This window comes from Spea bombifrons, chromosome 7 (genome assembly GCF_027358695.1).
Source record: "Spea bombifrons isolate aSpeBom1 chromosome 7, aSpeBom1.2.pri, whole genome shotgun sequence".
NCBI classification, from domain to species: domain Eukaryota; kingdom Metazoa; phylum Chordata; class Amphibia; order Anura; family Pelobatidae; genus Spea; species Spea bombifrons.
This window is the reverse complement of record NC_071093.1, coordinates 32,448,456-32,470,319: the sequence shown is the minus strand read 5'-3', so window position 1 is coordinate 32,470,319 and position 21,864 is coordinate 32,448,456. Positions and strand designations below refer to the sequence as shown.

The following is a 21,864-nucleotide window of genomic DNA, read 5'->3' as shown; positions in this document are numbered from 1 at the left end:
ATAAGGATAATAACGTGCCCTGCTACAAAGCAAAACTGGTTCAGAAAAGGTTGAAGGAAAACAACAAGAAGTTCAACAATCACCTTGTAAGCTTCAATGGTTTCGCTCAAATGCCTCGATAGTGAGGCATTTAGCGGCACCGAAAACCCAACCCAGGGCTTTTGAGGACATCTTTGAAGCCGATCAATTCGGTTTACCGCATCAAATCATGTATGTTTAAAAACTAAGCACCCCAGGGTATTTCAAATGCTGGTATATTAACTATTTCCATGCACACATTTTACCACCAGCATTTATCAAAGTTTCAGTAATATTTGTGGTTTTTCTGTACAATATATCTTGAATGTGTGTGGTTTTTAAGTTGTCCTAAAAAAACCCAAATGGAAACATCAGGAGTACATCTTGAAAGCCGTAACATTCAATGAAGGTATAAAAGAAAACATAAACATAGATAACATAGTAATGGCGCGTATTCGTTGCTGGCATATTAGTGACCACTATATACGAGAAAAATAAAATGTCAATAAAATGACAAAGTATTCCCATGTGTGTTTTAGACTTGAAGTTATGACATAGAATAATGTTAGTCAGAATGCAGGTTCCAATTTCAATGCTAATACACAATCGCACTATTTGGGTCCAGCATTTAACGTTATATCGGCATCCGTCCCCGTGTGTTAATTGGTACATGTGGTCACCATAGTCCTGGGGTGATCATTAATTGCCTTCTAAACTATGTTACATCAAGCGTCTGTCGCCATACAATATTCGGCTGATGTCCGGGAGAGGGGCCACATGAGGCAGCATTAAAGCAACATTGTTTGGGTAAAGAAAGCATTAATAGATCGCTTTTTACACCCATTTAAAGTCATGGCGTGCCTAGGATACCAACTGTCGCCAACAGGATGTTTTTCTGTGCTATGAGAGGTTAAACACTGCAATATTTTTAGTAACGTTTATACTTTGGTTGAACATTGTAAATGAAGGATAATTGTACTCAAATATATATATATATATATATATCTATGTGAATATATATACATATATTTGTATCTATATATGTGTGTGTGTACACACACAAACTCCAAAGAGGTATCAATAGAGGTAACATTGTGTTTAACTGTCCGTTGCATAGGATAGTTGCGTATATCAAAGCAACCATCTCGGCCAAATTTATCTTCACCGTCCTTTCTACTGGAATCATTTATTCCCCAGCCCTTTGATTTATGTAACCAGATGATACACATTGCAGAGCCTCTCGTCCCTCTCACTTTTCGTTTGATGAGACGTTAGCCCGTTTAGAATTAAGCTAAAAGGCAATTTGCAGTCTACCGGGGAAGCACTAGCAGCGAAACATTGCGCGCCCCAGTGTCTGCAAGCACCCCCCCGGCCCACACGATAGTACGTAGTCGTACGCTTCCCTTGCATGCACTGAAAGCACTAGAACGGAAGCGACACCAACAAAATGGCTACCGTTGAAAGACGGGCATGTATTTGCACTTTGGTCTCTAGTAGTTAGAACAACTCTGACTTTGGATACATTGACGGGTTTGAACCCGGAAGAGGAAGACCGGTGTCAGTGGTTCTAGACGGGAGGCCCTGTGGGCTTGCGGGGAAAATGCCAGTGGCCGTGATGGCGGAAAACCCGGTCTCCTTCCAGAGGTTGTTGGAGCAGTGCGAGGAGCAGGAACTTGAGGTGAGGCGTTTAGTGTTCCTTCATCATACGTAAGGGAGCTGGCAGGACGGCGGTTCTCTACCGTAGCTGTACTCCGGTGGGTGGCAGATCGGGAGCTATGGTTGCAAATCGGTGGTAACGCTGCTGATTTCATGGGCTGTGTTTAGATGCATTTAGCTACAGAATACTCTCGTGTATATAGTACATAGTGAAGCGCTCTACGTCTTTTGTGTACGTTTAAGTGTGACATCATGTCTGGAACTGCGTTACCTCTAGTGGCATTAGTAGTTTTATTTTCTCTAGGTGATTCTGGGCTGGTGTTGTTTTTCTGTCAAGTGCACATATATTTACATTATGGTTTAAAACTGCATTATGTCTGTTCAGGCTCCAGGAGGTATTGCATCACCCCAGGTGTACAGTCAGCTTCTAGCGCTATACCTTCTACACAATGACATGTAAGTTATTCTTCCTAACTCTCTGATATTATATGAAAGATACATCTATGCTGCAGCTGTAACGTACTAAATAATACACATCTGTGCAGCTGTTCTAATCATTTTATATTTTAAATATATTTTTTTGTTCTGGTTGTCTTCTGCAACTAGTGATTGCTCTGCAAGCACAACATGATGACCCATGTTACATTCGGGGACATTAATATATTTCATGATGATTCTTGCTTCATCACATCTGTGAAAATGAGTATTGTGAAAATGAGTAAAAATATAAAAATGCTTTTGGAAATCACAATTTCTTCATTTTACAACATAACTCACAAAGATACAATTCATTGTTTAGATATCATTTTCTGTGTGGTTTTTATAGATTCAAATTGTGAGATGGCCGTTGGCAGGGCTCATACGGATTCATTTGTGAATATGTGTTAATGCCCTATAAATTCAGGGATTTCCCCACAGTGGTGATAAATCTTATGTTCAGATTGTTTAATGTTACTACAGCCACTTATTTTACTGGTAGGAATATGCTAATGAGCCATTGTGTGTTCACTGAGGGCCTCTTTGTGATGTCACAGTAGCTGTGCAGTAGTCAGCGTGATTTCCACAGACAATTCCAGTCTGCAGTTAGTGTTTGGAGTGTGAAGTCGTGACTACTGCAAGACCCCCCATATCTGAATATAGATAGATTTAAGATGTGGAAAAACATTAATATGGAAGAGGAGGAGATAGAAGAGAAGGAGGTGGAAGAGGAGGAGATTGAAGGAGACGAATTTGAAAGAGAGATGACCCAGAAGAGTGGAAGCAAACCTATGAGGAGGAGGAGCAGCCGCCGCTTATTCAAGCGAAAGCGACCGAATTCCACTATCAAACGGTTCCTGACCTTTGCCATGCCCATGTTCTGTCTTAGATTCCTTTTCAGTGACCCGAATGAATTTTCCATGACAAAATTCTTCCTTGGTGCTGGAGCTGGGGGTATGATTGGCACTGGAATCTACTTTTTGTTGGTACATCCAATGAATCTATATCAAGAAAATAAGATAAACCTTCTATATGGGATATCAGGAACCTTTGCCATCGGATGGGGTACATCTTCTCACTTTCGCTGTGCCACAATCATGATGGCACCAAATATTTTGGGCAAAGAAGGCCGTGCTTACCTGGTGATGTATGTACTAGAGTCTATTTTTGATGGACCTGTCAGCAACCTGCAGCATAACATGGAGGATGTTGCAAAATCCATTGGGTGCACGGTGGAGCTCCAGATAAACCACACAAAGTTGTCCTGGAAAGTTATTATAAACCCTTTCAGAAAGATAATTGAAGACTTGGTAAAAGGGGCAAAAGAACTTAAAAATGACACCAGCGGCATAAAATCTGTTTTTAAGGAGACAGATTCTGAGGTGCAGAGCTCTGAAGGCTATGATAAAAAGCTTGAGGAACAGAAAGAAAAGGAGACAAAAGAGGAAAACAAGACTCTTGACACTCTGCAGAAGTTCAACCTGAAGTCTATGCTGCGCTGTGAGTTCGTTATTGAAAAAGGTATTGAGAAATGCCGTGAGTGGTTTGCCAAGAAACATGACGATTGTATGAAGGCCATTCCCCTACCTGTCCTTAACCATCTCTTGTGCCTTCCTATGCAATTCAAATTTTTGTGCAATATCATGAATGTTGTAAATACATGGTGCAAGAAGAAGATCCCTATGGAAGCCAATTTTGGAACAATCTATGATAAGGTCAATGCGACTATGAATGGAATGGACGATGGCTTTGCTAGCAAAATAGCAATCGTTAAACAAGAACAAAGCATGTTTCTTGGCATGAACGTTTCTAAAAAGGAGATCACAGAGGAGATTACAGAGACATTAGAGCAGAAGAAGTTAGGTATGAGGAAGGTTGGGTCCTTTGTCCGTGTTGTCATTTCCTGCACATTTGTTTTCATCTTTATCTCTGCCTACAAGTATTGCCACCAGTACAACACCAACATTAGGTTTGATAACGCCTATGTAACAACCTACTTCAGGCAGATTGATGCTCGCAGGAGGAAACGGAATAAGAGACACCTTCTACCCCTGAGGAAGGGAGAGCGCAAGAGCTTTGTGTTTCCCTGGAATCCAGCGGTTCAGGACCTTGAGATGAAGACAACAATGATGGAGTTTTTCCAGTGTGTTCCCATGCTCACCTTCCTCATCTTAGCCTTAACTACAGACTGGATCCTTTATCACCTATTCCAGATTATCCGGAAACATTCGCACATCTCGTATGTGTTCTCCAGTCACCACAAACTGGAGGTCCTGGTTGGAGGTGATACTTTTATTTCCAAGATATTAAGGCGTACGATTGGTAACCTCAACAGCTCTTCTGCCACCATGCACCTGAGTAATAACACCATGTGTCTATTAAATCCGATTCGGATGTCAGTTGAGGGCTATCTGTGGTCTTGCCTTCCTGTGGTCGGACTCCTGTCGCTCTGCTTTGTCCAGGTGTATATTGGCCGTCTCCGCAGAGTGATTGCTGCCTTCTTCTTTCCAAAGAGAGAAAAGCGTCGCGTTCTGTTCCTTTATAACGAACACCTGAAGAAGCGGGCTGCATACGCAGAAATAAAAAGGAAACAGATCATCCGCAGGGCCAGAGCGAACAGACTTGGGCTGAAAAGCTTTGCTTCTACCCTGCACCGTTATTTGAGCTGGATGCGCCCGTTCATTCGCAGACGCTGTATTGTGTGCAGTTCTAGTGAAACCAAGGACTCGTATGTGTGCGAGATAGCAGACTGTGGCACAGTATACTGCAGGCAGTGCTGGAGAGATATGAAGCGCTTCTGTTATGCATGTACACCTCATGAAGACTCCGTCTCTGACAGCGAGAGTGATGAGGATGAATTGGAATGATCCCAGGAATTCCACCTGCATATGTTTACCACCTATATGCAATAAACATTCTGGGGTCACCTGGTGGCAATACAAAAACCAATAACAAATAAAACTAATTATAATTGGTATCTTATTTAGTGTTTCTGGTGATAGTGTTACACAAAAGGTGTTAGTAGTAGAAGGTTGCAAGCTCATCCAGTGCAGAAAGCTAATCATGGATGAAACGTTGCCACCTCAGCGTATTGCAATTAGATTCTTTGCTGTTCTGAGTTTCGGAGAGAAATGTAGACAAAGATACAATATGAGGAGAGCAAAACATACCAGCAACGTGTCCCAGTCCTAGATCCTTTCTTCCCCCACAGTCCTTCTTTTCTAGGAGCTGAGAACGGATATGAGGGTATCATAGTGTTCCAGAACAGAAATTGCCAATAGTGTGTATAGAAACAACAGAAACCAGAGATAGATTGTGCAGATATTTTCAAGTGCCTACATATCACTAGGCCACAGTCACATAAAATATTTTTAGCTCCATCTCGAAAACAAGTATCCCTCTCCTTGTTTAATTTGTTTACAAATAGTTATAGTTTGTGTTGGGAACATTGGGTAAATTTAACTAGTCTATCTACCGATATTTGTTTTTTAATATTTTTCTATGTGCCACTGTTAAATATCCCCATTGCATACCTCTCGGGTTTCCCATCTTCAGACACTGTACTTTGTAGCTGCCCCACTGTCTTAACTATTCTGTGCGGGGTCATCATGGCCAGTCGGGGAAATCCTCTAATCTCCACTGGCTGGCCCAGGGAGCTGTACTGGATATCTGTGCGTTGTGTTGCGATCAGGTGTGTATGCCCAGTTCTAGTGTACCAGGCCTGCTAAAGAGGCAGCATCAAGGCAGCTCTCCTTTCAGTGGTATAGTTCTAGAGCCATTGTGTGTAGTGCAGAGTAAGTGTGTGTATATATATAAATATATATGTGTGTGTATCTATATATTACACACACACACAGCGTATTGGCCCGATTATAGGCCACACCCTAAAAGTTTGGTGAGAAAAGGGAAAATTTATTTTTAAAGAAAAAATACTAAGCAGAATGGTGAAACAGTATCTTATCTAATGAACAGGAATACGTGTATTCTAACATGTTTGGTATCTATTATGCAGTTAGTCAGCATAGGTTATATGCAAATAGCAACTTAACCCCTTGGCTGCTAAGCCATTTCCCACCCTGGTGCTAAGCTGGTTTTCGGCATTTTGGTGTATCTCACGTTTAAAGCGTTTCAAGTAAATTTCTTGGGAACAAACTATACAAACCAAATATTGTTTTTTTCAGCACACCCAGCAGATTCCAAATATACCATTTTTATATGTGTATGTCTCATTAGGTTTGCAAAATACAGCCAAAAATGGGAAAAAAAGTTTAATTTTTCACTTCCAACTCAATAAAAACTAGTTTGTAATGTTATTTTTCTAAACTCTAATATCAAAACCTGTGTTGCTAAATATTTGTAGTAGGTAAGCGGTCTAAAATAAACAGAAATTGAGAACAGTAGACTGTGTTTTTCTAATATTTTATTGCTAAAAGTTAAATTTATTAGACTATCACAAAAAGACATCTTTAAATTTAATGCATGGCTGCGACAATTAAACAGCTCTAGCTGCCCGGGATGTTAAAATATGCCAACAAAACTATATATTTTTAGAAACTACACCCCCAGCTGCAGCAAATTAGATCTTATTTGTATTTGTATCACAAATCTGACGTGCACAACAAATAAGTGAATATCACACTAATAAAAAATTTAAAAAAAATAAAATTAAAAGCAACAAGTTCATTTATGTCTTGCGCACTCCAGGTTTGTCCTAGAAACACATGCAGCCCCTCATTTGATGCGTCAAGGGGTGTAGTTTCTGAAAATATATACTTTATGTACCATAATTTAACTTCCCAGCTGTCTAGAGCTGTCTAAATGCAGGCATCACCCCTAAATGTTTTAAGACAATTTTTTAACAAGATTCTCCAATCTGCCATTTCTGAAGTTAAAGTGCTCTAGACATCTGGGAAGTTAAATTAGGGTACATAAAGTACACATTTCAATAAACTACACCCCTTGGAGCTTCAAATGAGGGGTTACATGTATTTCTAGGACAAAAGTTGAGTTCACAAATAATGATGGAATGTGTCGCTTTGGCTAGAAAATATGTTTTTTCTAACCATAGCGACATGTTCATTTGTGTCTTGCGCACTCCAGGTTTGTACTAGAAACACACGCAGCCCCTCATTTGATGCGCCGAGGGGTGTAGTTTTTGAAAATATGTACTTTTATGTGCCATAATTTAACTTCTTACGTGAGCAGTAATGCCACATCAAGGCTTCAACCCTAATTACTGACCATTCACACGCTTTTCATATCTCCATTCACTCGCAGAAGCACACACCATACTATCCGTACATTCACTCACAGAAGCACACACACCATTCTTTCCCCTTACAATCCCAAAGAAATGATCGTAAAGGGAGAAATAAAATCACTTTTACAGCAAAAATAAGTTTTGCAGTAAAAATGCAAGGGGCTCCAGGGATGACATGGTTAACTTACGTACTACAGGCTAAACGGCTGATTTTAATAATATTTGCAGTTCATCAGGGTTTAAAAAAAATTACCTTTCTCTACCATTGGCTAAATTTAACCCCATGATCAAAAAGGGAATGTGACTTTTTATAGCTACATGATCACTGTGGTAACATTGGCTACCACAGTGATCATTTAGCTAGAATACTTAAACTTTTTTTTTTTTTTTTTTAAGCTAAACTAGTTAATGTTTAGATAATTTAATTTGGGGGTCTCTAGGCAATTTTGATCTTTATTTATCTGCCTTTAGAGACTCCCAAATCATTTTTTTTACTTTTTTGTACTTTTTTATTTTTTTAACATAATATTTTTATTTTTTTACAAGCATTATACCGTTGGAAAGGTGAAGCGATTACCTTTCCAACGGTATATGTTGGGGGTCTGTAGCTGCTTAGATGCCTGAGATACAGGCATCTAAGCAGCATGCCCCCATACCGTGAAAACTGACAATTGTCAGTTTTCAATAAAGTTGCGCGGTGACGTCATCGCGTCATTACGCGCGACGTCACCAGCCAGATCGGGTGGTCCCAGTGATGCCCTTCAATATGAGGGGCAGATCGCCGGGATAGGTGGTGATGGGGGTCCACAGACCTCCATCAAGGTAGGAGAGTGCTAGTGACGGCATGGTGCCGTCGTTAGCACCTGACTGGGACTGCTAGCGACGGCACCATGCCGTTGTTAGCAGTCAAGGGGTTAAAATGGCTTTTGGTTTTTCATGTGCACCCCCCTTAATTCATAATACACCTTACTTTAATTTCCTTCTGCCCCTTCCCTGATATGACATTCTGGTCCCTAGATATCCCCCCCCCTTACCAATGCACCCCAAGACTCCCTGGGCTCGACAAATCCTAGGAATTTTGTCCTGACGCCTAGGTCAAGGGCGTCCAACGTCCAGCCCGCCGGACTTCAATGTGCGGCCCGCGTGAGCAAGACCAGACTGGCCCTTGTCACCGTGCAGTACGGTGTAAGTAAGCCGGCCCCTAATAAAATTAAAGCGGTCTTACCACCTCACACCGTGCTGCTGAGTGGCAGTGCCTTAGTGAGGCTCTTCGTCCCACCTCTTTCAAGACTTGACGCTCAAGGGGGCTGGGCTCACAGAAGAGTTCTTTGTGACTGGGATCGTAAAAAATATATATATATATATTTAAAAATAAGTATATGTGTGCGTGTGTGTTCGAGGAGAGTGGGAAGGATTCCCTTGGGACATTAATTTTTGTTGTTGAAAATAAAACTGTTAGTTAAAAAAAAAAATCCAGGCTCCTAACTTTTTTTGCTGGCTCCTAGATTCAAAACAAACTTGTCAAGCCCTGATATATATATATATATATATATATATATATATATATATATATATATATATATATATATATATATATATATATATATATATATATATATATATATACACACACACACACACACGTGCACAATCACTGGCCACGTTATTAGGTACATCTGTTCAATTGCTTGTTAACACAAATAGCTCATCAGCCGATCATATGACAGCAACTCAATGCATTTAGGCATGTAGACTAGACTATTATTTTCATAATCGATTATTTTTTCGATTAATCAGGTAAAACAAACTATGCAAGTTTTTCGTTTATTTAAAATAAAAACGTATCATTTACATTAAGATGTGCCATTAACACTTATCTCTTTATCACAATGGCATTTCACAATTTGCCTTATTTTACTGACATAATAATTAAAGCTATATTTTAACAAGAACCCAAAAAATACCAAAAAAAGCTTTACTAGTAAATATTCATGTAAACTATTTTTGCCCAGTTATGCGCACCTCACCCCCAGCTTTCCTCTCTGCCCCAGAAATGCCTTATACCCCTATATGCTACTCTGCCCCCATATATGCCTTATACCCCCGATATGCCACTGTGCCCCCCGATATACCTTATAGCCCCCTATATGACTTTTACCCTTGATATGCCACCATGCCTCTGATATGCCTTTTACCCCTATATGTCACTGAGATGCCACTGTGCCCCCCTGATATGCCTTATGCCCCCTCCGATATAAGAAAAACTGACATCTCTAAAATAGGTATAAAAATATTGACAAAAAAATAAATACACAATACAATACAAATAAACTTACCAGTGCATCCCTAGACTTGTCCCCTGTGCTTCAGGCTCCCTGGTATCTAGTGGGGGCAGCCGGAGGAGGTCTGGTTTGGTATATGTGATTTGTAAATCTAATTTTATATTTCTCACTGCAGCAAATGAGTGATTGTTTGGTAACTGATGCTTGTATGTTTTACCAGGAATAATGCCAGATATCTCTGGAAAAGAATACCACCTGCCATCAAATCTGTAAGTAGTGTGTGCTTATAGCTTTACTGTGCAAAACATACTTACTTTACTATAAGAAACGAATGCCCTATTTTTTATTTTTATTAGATAAAAAGATAAGCAGTACTGCAGCGCAGGGCAATACATGTACAGTACTACTTCAGTTAACGGAAAGCTCAAGAATACAGTAAAAGCCGTGTACAATTACAATTCCAGACATGGCACGCGTGGCTAGCACATTGGTGGAATCAGGGAAAATGAAAAATGTCGGTGTGCTAAGCTAGTCTCAGGCTCAAATAATACAATTGTTTTTTGTATACATTAGTGGAATCGGCCTGGGGAAATAGAGAAGTGGAGTGGGTGAGGGGGTTGAAGGAGATGGAGATAGTCCTCAGCCTCTAGACTGTCCATCAGAGAGCACTCTCTCAGCATGCTGTGGATAAGCATGCGGCGGTCAGACTGTGACCTGCTCCCTCCTCAACACCAGGCGGTTCCTGACAAACCATAGAGCGTCCTTTACACAGCACACGAGACGCCAAGCGTTATCAATTGCGCAGACCTTCCCCGGCTGTCAGGGAGGAGACAACAGGTGAGGACGGCCCTGCTCAAACGAGCTTACAATCTAGAGGGGTTTCGGGTGTATTACGCAATAGGTAAAAGTGCCGTCGTTAGGAATAGACCACCCACACTAGTAAAAGTATTGCAGGAGAGGGATTTAATTTATATACAGCCCAATTTGAAATGGCTTTTTAAGCAAACTATTTTAAATTCAATATGAGCAGAGCTTTTACTTTTTTATTCTTTAGGTATATAGTAGAGAAGGTAATATTTTGAGATGCTGCAGTCTGTAAAAGTCACTGTATTTCTTTTGTGCAGGCCAATGCAGAGCTGGCTGGGATTTGGGAGGTGGGATAGAGGATCTGGCAGAGAGACTTCCCCGGAATCTACGCATCCAGTGGTCAGAAAACATTCAACCAATCATGGAGGCTGTAAGAGGTACAGCACATGGTGAATTCTGAAATAAAATTGAAAGTATAGGTTACTCCTGGTTTGTGCCTTTACATTATATAGTGGTGTGTTTTTTTTTTCTTTCAACGGACCTCTCTTGGTCTCTTGCTGCTGTATTCTCCAAACAAAGAGAAGAGAGGATTTTTTTGTGCCACTAAGTACTTAGTTCCACTGCCCTCCTTTACTGCATGGTGTAAAATATCAGGTAACGGCAACATTCTGGTATGGTTTGGCCATGAGTGTCTCATAGGGTAAAAGTTTAGACCATTGGTGAAAATTGCAGAAACCAATGTAAGTTTGGTATGCGGTTGACCCCAGAAGTGGCCAGTTAAATACAGTGTGAAGCAATGTTAATGAACACACTTCTCCTATATTATTTCTCTTTCTGTTAGATGCAACACGGCAGCGTGCCTTTGGCTTGGTGTCCCTTGGTGTCTCCTTTTATACCCAGGCAACCAGTAAATGCTGGAACCTAGGCAAGATGGGACTGTGATTGCTGTTAGCAATCACACTTAGGGCTGCAACTAACGATTATTTTAATCGATTAGTTGGCCGATTATTTTGTCGATTAATCGGATAAAAAAATACATTATTTTAAATTGAAGAAAAATTGCAATAAAAAACGTACAATTTACACTTTCATCTCTTTATTGCAATGGCCTTTCTCTATTCACCTTCTTATTTTACTGACATAATAATAAAAGCTACAAGAACCCAAACACAGTGTTTCTCAAACTAGGTTTTAATACAGTTATTAGTAAATATTAATTCATATGTTAACTATTTTTCATATTTAATAAAAACGGAGAAAAAAAGCCTTGTTTAAATTTTTTTTTATTTACCAAACTGCCCCCAGTTATGCACCTCTTACCCCCAGCTTGCCACTCTGCCCCCATATATGCCTTATACCTCTTATATGCCAGATTCCACTGTGCCCCCTTATATGCCACTGAGCCCCCCGATATGCCACTGTGCCCCCGATATGCCTTATACTCCTTATATGCCAGTGATATGCAACTGAGCCCCCTGATATACCTTTTACCCCCAGATTTGTTTTATGCCCCCCTGATATGCCTAATATCGATATGCCTTATACCCCCTATATGCCCTGAAATTCACCCATACACCACTCTGGCTCCTCCCCCTCCCATTCTCGACTCTGGCTCCTCCCCCTCCCATTCTCGACTCTGGCTCCTCCCCCTCCCATACTCCACTCTGACTCCCCCCTCCCATACTCCACTCTGGCTCCCCCCTCCCATACATCACTTTGCCTCCTCCCCCTCCCATGCATCACTTTGCCTCCTCCCCCTCCCACACACCACTCTGGCTCCTCCCCCTCCCACACATCACTTTGCCTCCTCCCCCTCCCGTACATCACTGGCTCCTCCCCCTCCCATACATCACTTTGCCTCCTCCCCCTCCCGTACATCACTGGCTCCTCCCCCTCCCATACATCACTTTGCCTCCTCCCCCTCCCATACATCACTTTTATTTTCAGTTATTTTGGGTGCTCTCAGGTCTGTCTTAGAATTCCCATATAAAGCATGAGAATCCATAACAGAGCCAGGATCTCTGATCCCATCTTCCTAACCATGCTGTGAGAGGCACAGAGACCTCGTAATAGACACTACGCAACTGCTATAATCAATCACTCAGACATAACTGTGCCTTATTAAAACACTAAACTAGTAACCATCCCACCCTATGCCTTGCAACTGCAGCTTCCCCATCAGTTCTCTCAAACACAGAGCCCCCATCGGCCCTTGACTCAAAATAATAATATCTGCACATAGGTAAAACACTGGGTGCTTTTTGTTCATATTTGCGTACAGTAACCGAAAGGCATTCCTCCTGGTATATGGAAGCCAGTACTGGTCACTTAGTTATTTGTTTCCACCTCTGTCTTCCTTTAAATAGTGACTAAAAATAGCTTTTTGAGTGCATTAGGATAGTTCCCTCATTAAATGTTCATGTGCAATATGCTGCATTTATCTACCTCTTCAGAAGGCTCTATCTGAGCCCTGGGGTAAAAGTGAAAGACAGTATTTACCACGGCTGACACTGGACTTACCAGACAGTTGTCTCCTAATAACTGAAACATTGCTCAGGCTTCAGAAATACAGTAGACGGGCATGACGGCTGTTTTAAAAATGGGCTCTTGCATATTCATGTATGGCCCATTAGATGACCCATTTAAGATGTGGAAAACGTTAATATGGAAGAGGAGGAATTTGAAGGAGACGAATTTGAAAGAGAGATGACCCAGAACAGTGAAAGCAAACTTATAAGGAGGAGGAGCAGCCGCTTATTCAAGCGAAAGCGGCCGAATTCCACTATCAAACGGTTCCTGACCTTTGCCATGCCCATGTTCTGAAAATGTTTCAACATTTGGAAGCAGTTTTAGAGGCATTTAAGAACTTTGGTAGATTGTCATGGTTTAATTATGATGAGATTTTCAGGCAAACGCTATGAAAAAGAAGCGGTGCATAAGAACCTACAGTGGGGAATGAAGGACGTAGGAACATGGGTTAGTGTTTTGCTTCCTCAAAAAAATGTTTCTAATTTTAGGCCGCAAGGGGTTAATGCACAGCAGATGCGTCAAAAAGGTATATGCTGGTCCTTTAATGATTCCCAATGTAAGTGGCCTAACTCATGTAGGTTTAGGCATGAATGTAGCTACCCAGCTGTCAAATGTTTTCGTAGGGGACAGGGGAAAGGATCAGTTTCCAAAAAGCGGAGATGCCGGTGAGACAGTTAAATCTGCTCCCCTTTTTAAACACTTATCCAAACAAACGGATGGCTAAACTGCTACATGATGGTTTTAAATTTGGCTTTAATATTCCGGTTTTTAAAGGTGATAACTTATGCTGGGTTAATAACCTGAAATCGGTAGAAGGTAATCTGACGATTGTTGAAGAAAAGATTAAAAAAGAAATTTTGCTTGGGAGAGTTGCGGGCCCCTTTCAATTTCCTCCGTTTGACAATTTTAGGTTGTCGCCTTTGGGTTTGGTTCCAAAGAAAGAAAAGGGGTCCTTCAGACTAATTCATCACCTTTCGTTTCCAAAAGGAGGTTCTCTTAATGATGAAATTTGCACAGCTGATTTTCCCGTTCATTATGCTAGCTTTGATGACGCTTTGATGTGGGTGAGACGGTTTGGAAAAAATGCTTTGCTTGCTAAGGTGGACATTGAAGCTGCTTTTCGGCTTTTGCCTATTAACCCGATTTGTTTTCCTTCTTTAGGTTTTCATTTTAATGGTCAATTCTACTTCGATAAATGTTTGCCGATGGGGTGTTCCATTTCTTGTTTTTATTTTGAAGCTTTTGCTTGTTTCTTAGAATGGGTGGTCAAGAAAGTTTCGGGCCTTGATTCTGTGGTCCTTTATTTAGATGATTTCCTGTTTATTGGTAAGGCGGATAGTTTAGATTGTTTACATTTGTTGAATTCGTTCTTTGTTTTATCAGAGTTTTTTGGTATTCCGTTAGCACATAAGACAGTTTTTCCGGCTACTTCTTTATTATTTTTAGGTATAGAGATTGACACGGTTAAGATGTTATTTAAGTTACCTAAAGAAAAAGTGGTTAAATTGCGTGTTATGATTAATGTAGTTTTATCGGCTAAAAAGGTGACAGTTAAATGTTTTCAATCTTTACTTGGTTTATTGAATTTTGCAGCTAGGATAATCCCTATGGGAAGGGTTTTTTTCCAGACAGATGGCTAAAGCTATTGCCGGGAAGAAGATAGGTTTTCACAGAGTTAGGGTTACTAGGCAGGTTAAGGAGGATTTGTTAATATGGAAGCTATTTCTTAAAAAGTTCAATGGTGCCGCCATATGGCAGCATGATTTTATCACTAGTGATGATTTAGAATTTTTCACAGATGCAGCGGGAGCATCTGGTTTTGGAATTTTCTGGCAAGAGAAATGGGCTGTTGCTAAATGGCCTATAGATTGGTACGAAGCCGGTTGGACTAAAAATTTAGTATTGTTGGAGTTGTTTCCAGTAGTTGTGGCTCTTGTATTTTGGGGTCCTGCAGGGAGTAACAGAAGGATTTTGTTGAATTGTGATAAAATGGGGGTAGTCTGGGTGGTTAACACTTTGAGAGCAAAATCTTTACCAGTAATAAGTTTATTAAGGCGCTTAGTTTATTTGTGTTTTGTTAATAATATTTGGTTGAAAGCCAAACACATTCCGGGGAAAAACAACAATATAGCTGATGCTCTTTCGCGCTTTGATTTTAAGCTGTTCAGGGAGCTGGCACCCCAGGCAGAGAAGGAAGGGCTGCAGGTTCCACCGTGCATATGGGAATTGACTTCTCCCAGGTAAGAAACTTAATTGCCAGATCTTTATCAAAAAGCACATGGGCCAGCTATAGGTGGTCATGGCGTTTATGGTCAAATTTTGTTCAATCAAACAAAGTAGATTTGTTTGATGCCAGTTTTGGATCTAATTAAGAAAGAGAATTTCCGCGTTCGTTTATAGATAGGTGTTTGTTGGGTATATCTTTTTTCTTCAATTTAGCAGCTAAGCAACATGTTTTTAAAGATTTTTTAGTGAAACAGATTTTGAAAGGCTATGGTGGTAGAACTTGTATTCAAGACTTGAGAAGACCTATTTCTTATGAGTTACTGCATGATTTAGTGAAAGTAGTGGATGATATTTGAGTCTTGCCTATTCAAAACGGCTTTTACTATTGCCTTTTTGGGGCTTTTAGATTAGGTGAGCTAGTGGCTATTAATAAAAAGGGTGGTTCAGGTTTACAAATCTTAGATGTTATTTGTGGCGTTAGTTTAAAAAATTTTCTGAGGTCATCTAAAACTGACAAGCGGGGTAAAGGTTGTTGGATAGTCCTACAAAGGGTTAATGGTAATGGTATTTGCCCTGTGAGGATGTCTGAGGCTTTTATGGCTCAGCGCCCTAAGGTCTCTGGTAACTGGCTTGTTCATGGTTCAGGACAACTGCTTACAAGATTTCAATTTAACAGTGTGTTAAAAAAATGTTTGTTCGCTTTGTGTCTGGGTGCTGAACATTATTCTTCTCACTCTTTTAGAATCGGAGCAGCGACAGAGGCTGCTAGGTTAGGGCTGGATACTTCCATAATTAAGAGGATTGGGAGATGGGAAACAGACCGTTTTAAAATATATGTGAGACCGGAATTGTTATGAGTTGGCTAACATTTTTCTTTTTCAGGTCATTCTCCAAAAATATTGTGGATCATTGGACACTCCTTTGTTTTCTGGGCTCAAAGAAGAGCAGAAATAAGAAAGGGAGGAGAAAACCTGAACTTATACTGCAGTCTATTTTTGATGGACCTGTCAGCAACCTGCAGCATAACATGGAGGATGTTGCAAAATCCATTGGGTGCAAGGTGGAGCTGCAGATAAACCACACAAAGTTGTCCTGGAAAGTTATTATAAACCCTTTCAGAAAGATAATTGAAGACTTGGTAAAAGGGGCAAAAGAACTTAAAAATGACACCAGCGGCATAAAATCTGTTTTTAAGGAGACAGATTCTGAGGTGCAGAGCTCTGAAGGCTATGATAAAAAGCTTGAGGAACAGAAAGAAAAGGAGACAAAAGAGGAAAACAAGACTCTTGACACTCTGCAGAAGTTCAACCTGAAGTCTATGCTGCGCTGTGAGTTCGTTATTGAAAAAGGTATTGAGAAATGCCGTGAGTGGTTTGCCAAGAAACGTGACGATTGTATGAAGGCCATTCCCCTACCTGTCCTTAACCATCTCTTTTGCCTTCCTAAGCAATTCTCATTTTTGTGCAATATCATGAATGTTGTAACTACATGGTGCAAGAAGAGGATCCCTATGGAAGCCAATTTTGGAACAATCTATGATAAGGTCAATGCGACTATGAATGGAAAGGACGATGGCTTTGCTAGCAAAATAGCAATCGTTAAACAAGAACCAAGCATGTTTCTTGGCATGAACATTTCTAAAAAGGAGATCACAGAGGAGATTACAGAGACATTAGAGCAGAAGAAGTTAGGTATGAGGAAGGTTGGGTCCTTTGTCCGTGTTGTCATTTCCTGCACATTTGTTTTCATCTTTATCTCTGCCTACAAGTATTGCCACCAGTACAACACCAACATTAGGTTTGATAACGCCTATGTAACAACCTACTTCAGGCAGATTGATGCTCGCAGGAGGAAACGGAATAAGAGACACCTTCTACCCCTGAGGAATGGAGAGCGCAAGAGCTTTGTGTTTCCCTGGAATCCAGCGGTTCAGGACCTTGAGATGAAGACAACAATGATGGAGTTTTTCCAGTGTGTTCCCATGCTCACCTTCCTCATCTTATCCTTAACTACAGACTGGATCCTTTATCACCTATTCCAGATTATCCGGAAAAACATTTGCACATCTTGTATGTGTTCTCCAGTCACCACAAACTGGAAATCCTGGTTGGAGGCGATACTTTTATTTCCAGGATGTTAAGGCGTACTATTGGTAACCTCAACACCTCTTCTGCCACCATGCACCTGAGTAATAACACCATGTGTCTATTAAATCCGATTCGAATGTCAGTTGAGGGCTATCTGTGGTCTTGCCTTCCTGTGGTCGGACTCCTGTCGCTCTGCTTTGTCCAGGTGTATATTGGCCGTCTCCGCAGAGTGATTGCTGCCTTCTTCTTTCCAAAGAAAGAAAAGCGGCGCGTTCTGTTCCTTTATAACGAACACCTGAATAAGCGGGCTGCATACGCAGAAATAAAAAGGAAACCGATCATCCGCAGGGCCAGAGCGAACAGACTTTGGCTGAAAAGCTTTGCTACTACCTTGCACCGTTATTTGAGCTGGATGCGCCCGTTCATTCGCAGACGCTGTATTGTGTGCAGAAACCAGAGAATTGGTTTATGAGATAGATTGTGCAGATATTTTCAAGTGCCTTAACAATGTACCTACATATCACTAGGCCACAGTCACATAAAATATTTTTAGCTCCATCTCGAAAACAAGTATCCCTCTCCTTGTTTAATTTGTTTACAAATAGTTATAGTTTGTGTTGGGAACATTGGGTAAATTTAACTAGTCTATCTACCGATATTTGTTTTTTAATATTTATTTCGCCATGGTCTTGCTGCCTTTGGAGTATTACTGCAGCGATTCAGTTTTCTATGTGCCACTTTTAAATATCCCCATTGCATACCTCTCGGGATTATTTTTTCGATTTAATCAGGTAAAAAAAAACTATGCAAACTTTTTGTTTAAAATAAAAACATATAATTTACATTAAGATGTGCCATTAACACTTATCTCTTTATCACAATGACATTTCACGATTTGCCTTATTTTACTGGCATAATTAAAGCTATATTTTAACAAGAAACCAAAAAATACCAAAAAAAGCTTTACTAGTAAATATTCATGATATATAGACAAACGGGGCGCATAGATATGTGGGGAAAATAAAAATAAAACGAATATAGTGTAATAAGTTCAAAAATAAAAACCAAAATAAGTGATATAAGTTGCACTTTTTCCTCGTTTCGTCAGGACTCATAACGGCCGATATTCGTGATCAGTAAGTATGTAAAATAAATAATTTATCAAATCAGAAAATGTATCAAATGTTCTTATTTCATTCAATCTTTTCAATTTGCAGGGATATATCAACAGAGCTTCGAGGGACCCGCAGAGGAAAAGAGCAGACAGGCAGAATCAAGGTAGAAGACACCTGTGAGTGTGGTTTGGACTCTGTCCAAGATTAAGTGAGAAAAAGAAACAATGTTAGCAACTTAGTTGCAATGTTAATCAGTACCAATTTAGAGATCAAATGTATTAAATGAGTATGTTTCTTTTTTTCTCGTAGGTATCTATCACATTGGACAGAACCCCCCTCGGGGAAAAAGAACATAAGAGGGAGAGAGAGATATAAATGAGAGTATATAGATAGTAATCTCATTAATTGATTAATTTGCTAAGTGCCATCGTGACTGTGTTACTGACAACCTTCTGTTCTATGGTTAACCCATAGATGGAATGAAATTGCATAAAGGTGATGTTATGTAAGGTAGAGAAATGTAATCTTATATAAGAATGTATAAATAAATATATATATGAATAAGAACTGTATGAAAAATAAACTTGAATAAAAATATTATTATAAAAACAATATATATGCTTGTATGAACTGTATATGTGAACAGTATGATAAAATAAACTTAAAACATTTTTATATGTGTGTTGTTTGTAAATAAATTTTTTAATTTAAAAAAATGGATATGTCTAGTTCTACATTTAAACCGTCTTTTTTGTAGGTTTGAAATTTGTATATCCATTCCGTTTCTTTTTTTGATAAAATTTCTTTCACGTCTCCTCCCCGCCAATGGGGGGATACTAGATCAATCCCTATTACTTTAAAATCAGGAAACGAAAATTTGTTACATTTCACGCAGTGTCTTGGGACACTGTGCTTCATATTGTTATTTCTTATTCCACCTAAATGTTCAAGACCCCTTACTTTTAGTTCTCTAGATGTGCGTCCTATGTACTGAATTCCACACTTACATTCTAATAAATACACTACATTCTTTGATGTGCAGTGTATAAAATGACGGATGTTATATTCTTTTTTCGTTATAGTGCATTTGAACGAGGTAGTTTTTTTGTCTTGTAGGTGGCAAGTTTTGCAAAGTTTGCATATGCCACATCGGTGAAAACCCACAGGTTTATAGGTTAAAAAATGGTCTTTATTTATTCTTTCATTTGGAAGAGCGCTGGGGGCTATTAAGCTCTTTAGGTTATTTAATTTTTTTATATATGATCTTAGGTTTTTCTGGAAGGAAATTTTGCAGTACGCTGTCACCCTGTAGAATTGGCCAACATTTTTCAAACGCCTTTTTTATTTTAAACGATTTGTCATTATATTGAGTAATAAAAGCGAAATTGAATTCCTCTGTTTTTTGTATTCGTTTCTCTTTTTTATGCAACATCTTTTCTCTTTTCATATCCTCAGTTTTTACTAAACTATCCCTTAACAGTTCGTCGGGGTAATTTTTCTCCTCAACAGTTCGTCCGTTGAGATATTTTACATTTTCAGAATCTGGACTTTATAAGGACTTGATGAATACTCCTTGTGAAAGAAACTGCTTTTACGCATAACCCACCAGTTATGCCTATTCGTTTGTAAGTTTTTAATCTATATTTATTAAACCAATATCTATTTTATTGCACTATTTTTCGTTTCCTATTGTTTATGCAGAAATTCCAAGACGGTATAAAGTCTGGATTTTCGATGAGCGATCACTCCTAAGTACACTTGTGAGTGCAACTTATATCACTTATTTTGGTTTTTATTTTTGAACTCATTACACTATATTCGTTATATTTTTATTTTTCCCACATATCTATGCGCCCCGTTTGTCTATATATCGTGTGTTTTAACACTTGTGAGGAGTGTTGATCTACGGGAGCAGCAAGATCTGTAGGGTACTGTATATTATATTATTTTACATTTGAGACTCACCCACTCGTGAAGGTGTTCTTTTTTTCATTTTATATTGTCACTAGTAAATATTCATGTAAACTATTTTTGCCAAGTTATGCGCACCTCACCCCCAGTTTTGCCTCTCTGCCCCAGAAATGCCTTATACCCCCTATATGCTACTCTGCCCCCATATATGCCTTATACCCTCCTATATGTCAGAGATGCCACTGTGCCCCCTTATACCTCCTATATGCCACTCTGTCCCCTAAAATGCCTTGTACCCCGATATGCCACTGTGCCCCACCTGATATGCCTTATAGCCCCCTATATGACTTTTACCCTTGATATGCCACCATGCCCCTGATATGCCTTTTAACCCTATATGTCAGTGATGCCACTGTGCCCCCTGATATGCCTTATAGCCCCCTTTATGCTACCGTGCCCCCTGATATGTCTTATGCCCCCCTGATATAAGAAAAACTGACATCACTAAAATACCGTATTTGCTCGATTGTAAGATGAAATAGGGAAGTGGAGTGGGTGAGGGGGTTGAAGGAGATGGAGATAGTCCTCAGCCTCTAGACTGTCCATCAGAGAGCACTCTCTCAGCATGCTGTGGATAAGCACGCGGCGGTCAGACTGTGACCTGCTCCCTCCTCAACACCAGGCGGTTCCTGACAAACCATAGTGTCCTTTAGACAGCACATGAGACGCCAAGCGTTATCAATTGCACAGACCTTCCCCGGCTGTCAGAGAGGAGACAACAGGTGAGGAGGGCCCTGCTCAAACGAGCTTACAGTCTAGAGGGATTTCGGGTGTATTACGCAATAGGTAAAAGTGCCGTCGTTAGGAATAGACCACCCACACTAGTAAAAGTATTGCAGGAGAGGGATTTAATTTATATACAGCCCAATTTGAAATGGCTTTTTAAGCAAACTATTTTAAATTCAATATGAGCAGAGGTTTTACTTTTTTATTCTTTAGATATATAGTAGAGAAGGTAATATTTTGAGATGCTGCAGTCTGTAAAAGTCACTGTATTTCTTTTTTTTCCTTGCAGGCCAATGCAGAGCTGGCTGGGATTTGGGAGGTGGGATAGAGGATCTGGCAGAGAGACTTCCCCGGAATCTACTCATCCATTGCTGCCAACCAGTGGTCAGAAAACATTCAACCAATCATGGAGGCTGTAAGAGGTATAGCACTGTCGTCCAGAACATGGTGAATTCTGAAATAAAATTGAAAGTATAGGTTACTCCTGGTTTGTGCCTTTACATTATATAGTGGTGTTTTTTTTTTCTTTTCTTTCTTCCCTCTCTTGGGGAGCGTTGCAAAACAATTACTAGATGGAGCTGTCTTGCTGCTGTATTCTCCAAACAAAGAGAAGAGAGGATTTTTTTGTGCCACTAAGTACTTAGTTCCACTGCCCTCCTTTACTGCGGTGGGTTTATTGCATGGTGTAAAATATCAGGTAACAGCAACAT

At 40.0% G+C, this 21,864-nt stretch overlaps 2 protein-coding genes and 1 pseudogene across 2 annotated transcripts; all 3 read left to right on the top strand.

Moving 5' to 3' along the window:
- Nucleotides 1–1,577: 1,577 nt before the first annotated feature.
- Nucleotides 1,578–10,975, top strand: LOC128501684 (COP9 signalosome complex subunit 8-like). Its single transcript, XM_053471250.1, has 4 exons — nucleotides 1,578–1,696; nucleotides 2,060–2,130; nucleotides 9,914–9,962; nucleotides 10,818–10,975. Exons 1-4 carry the CDS (start codon nucleotides 1,619–1,621, stop codon nucleotides 10,854–10,856), a joined length of 237 nt encoding a protein of 78 aa, XP_053327225.1. The 5' UTR covers nucleotides 1,578–1,618; the 3' UTR covers nucleotides 10,857–10,975.
- Nucleotides 2,652–5,096, top strand: LOC128501678 (E3 ubiquitin-protein ligase DCST1-like). Its single transcript, XM_053471244.1, has one exon. It carries the CDS (start codon nucleotides 2,826–2,828, stop codon nucleotides 5,016–5,018), a length of 2,193 nt encoding a protein of 730 aa, XP_053327219.1. The 5' UTR covers nucleotides 2,652–2,825; the 3' UTR covers nucleotides 5,019–5,096.
- Nucleotides 10,976–16,222: 5,247 nt separating the features above from the next.
- Nucleotides 16,223–17,814, top strand: LOC128502225 (E3 ubiquitin-protein ligase DCST1-like; annotated as a pseudogene).
- Nucleotides 17,815–21,864: the final 4,050 nt, after the last annotated feature.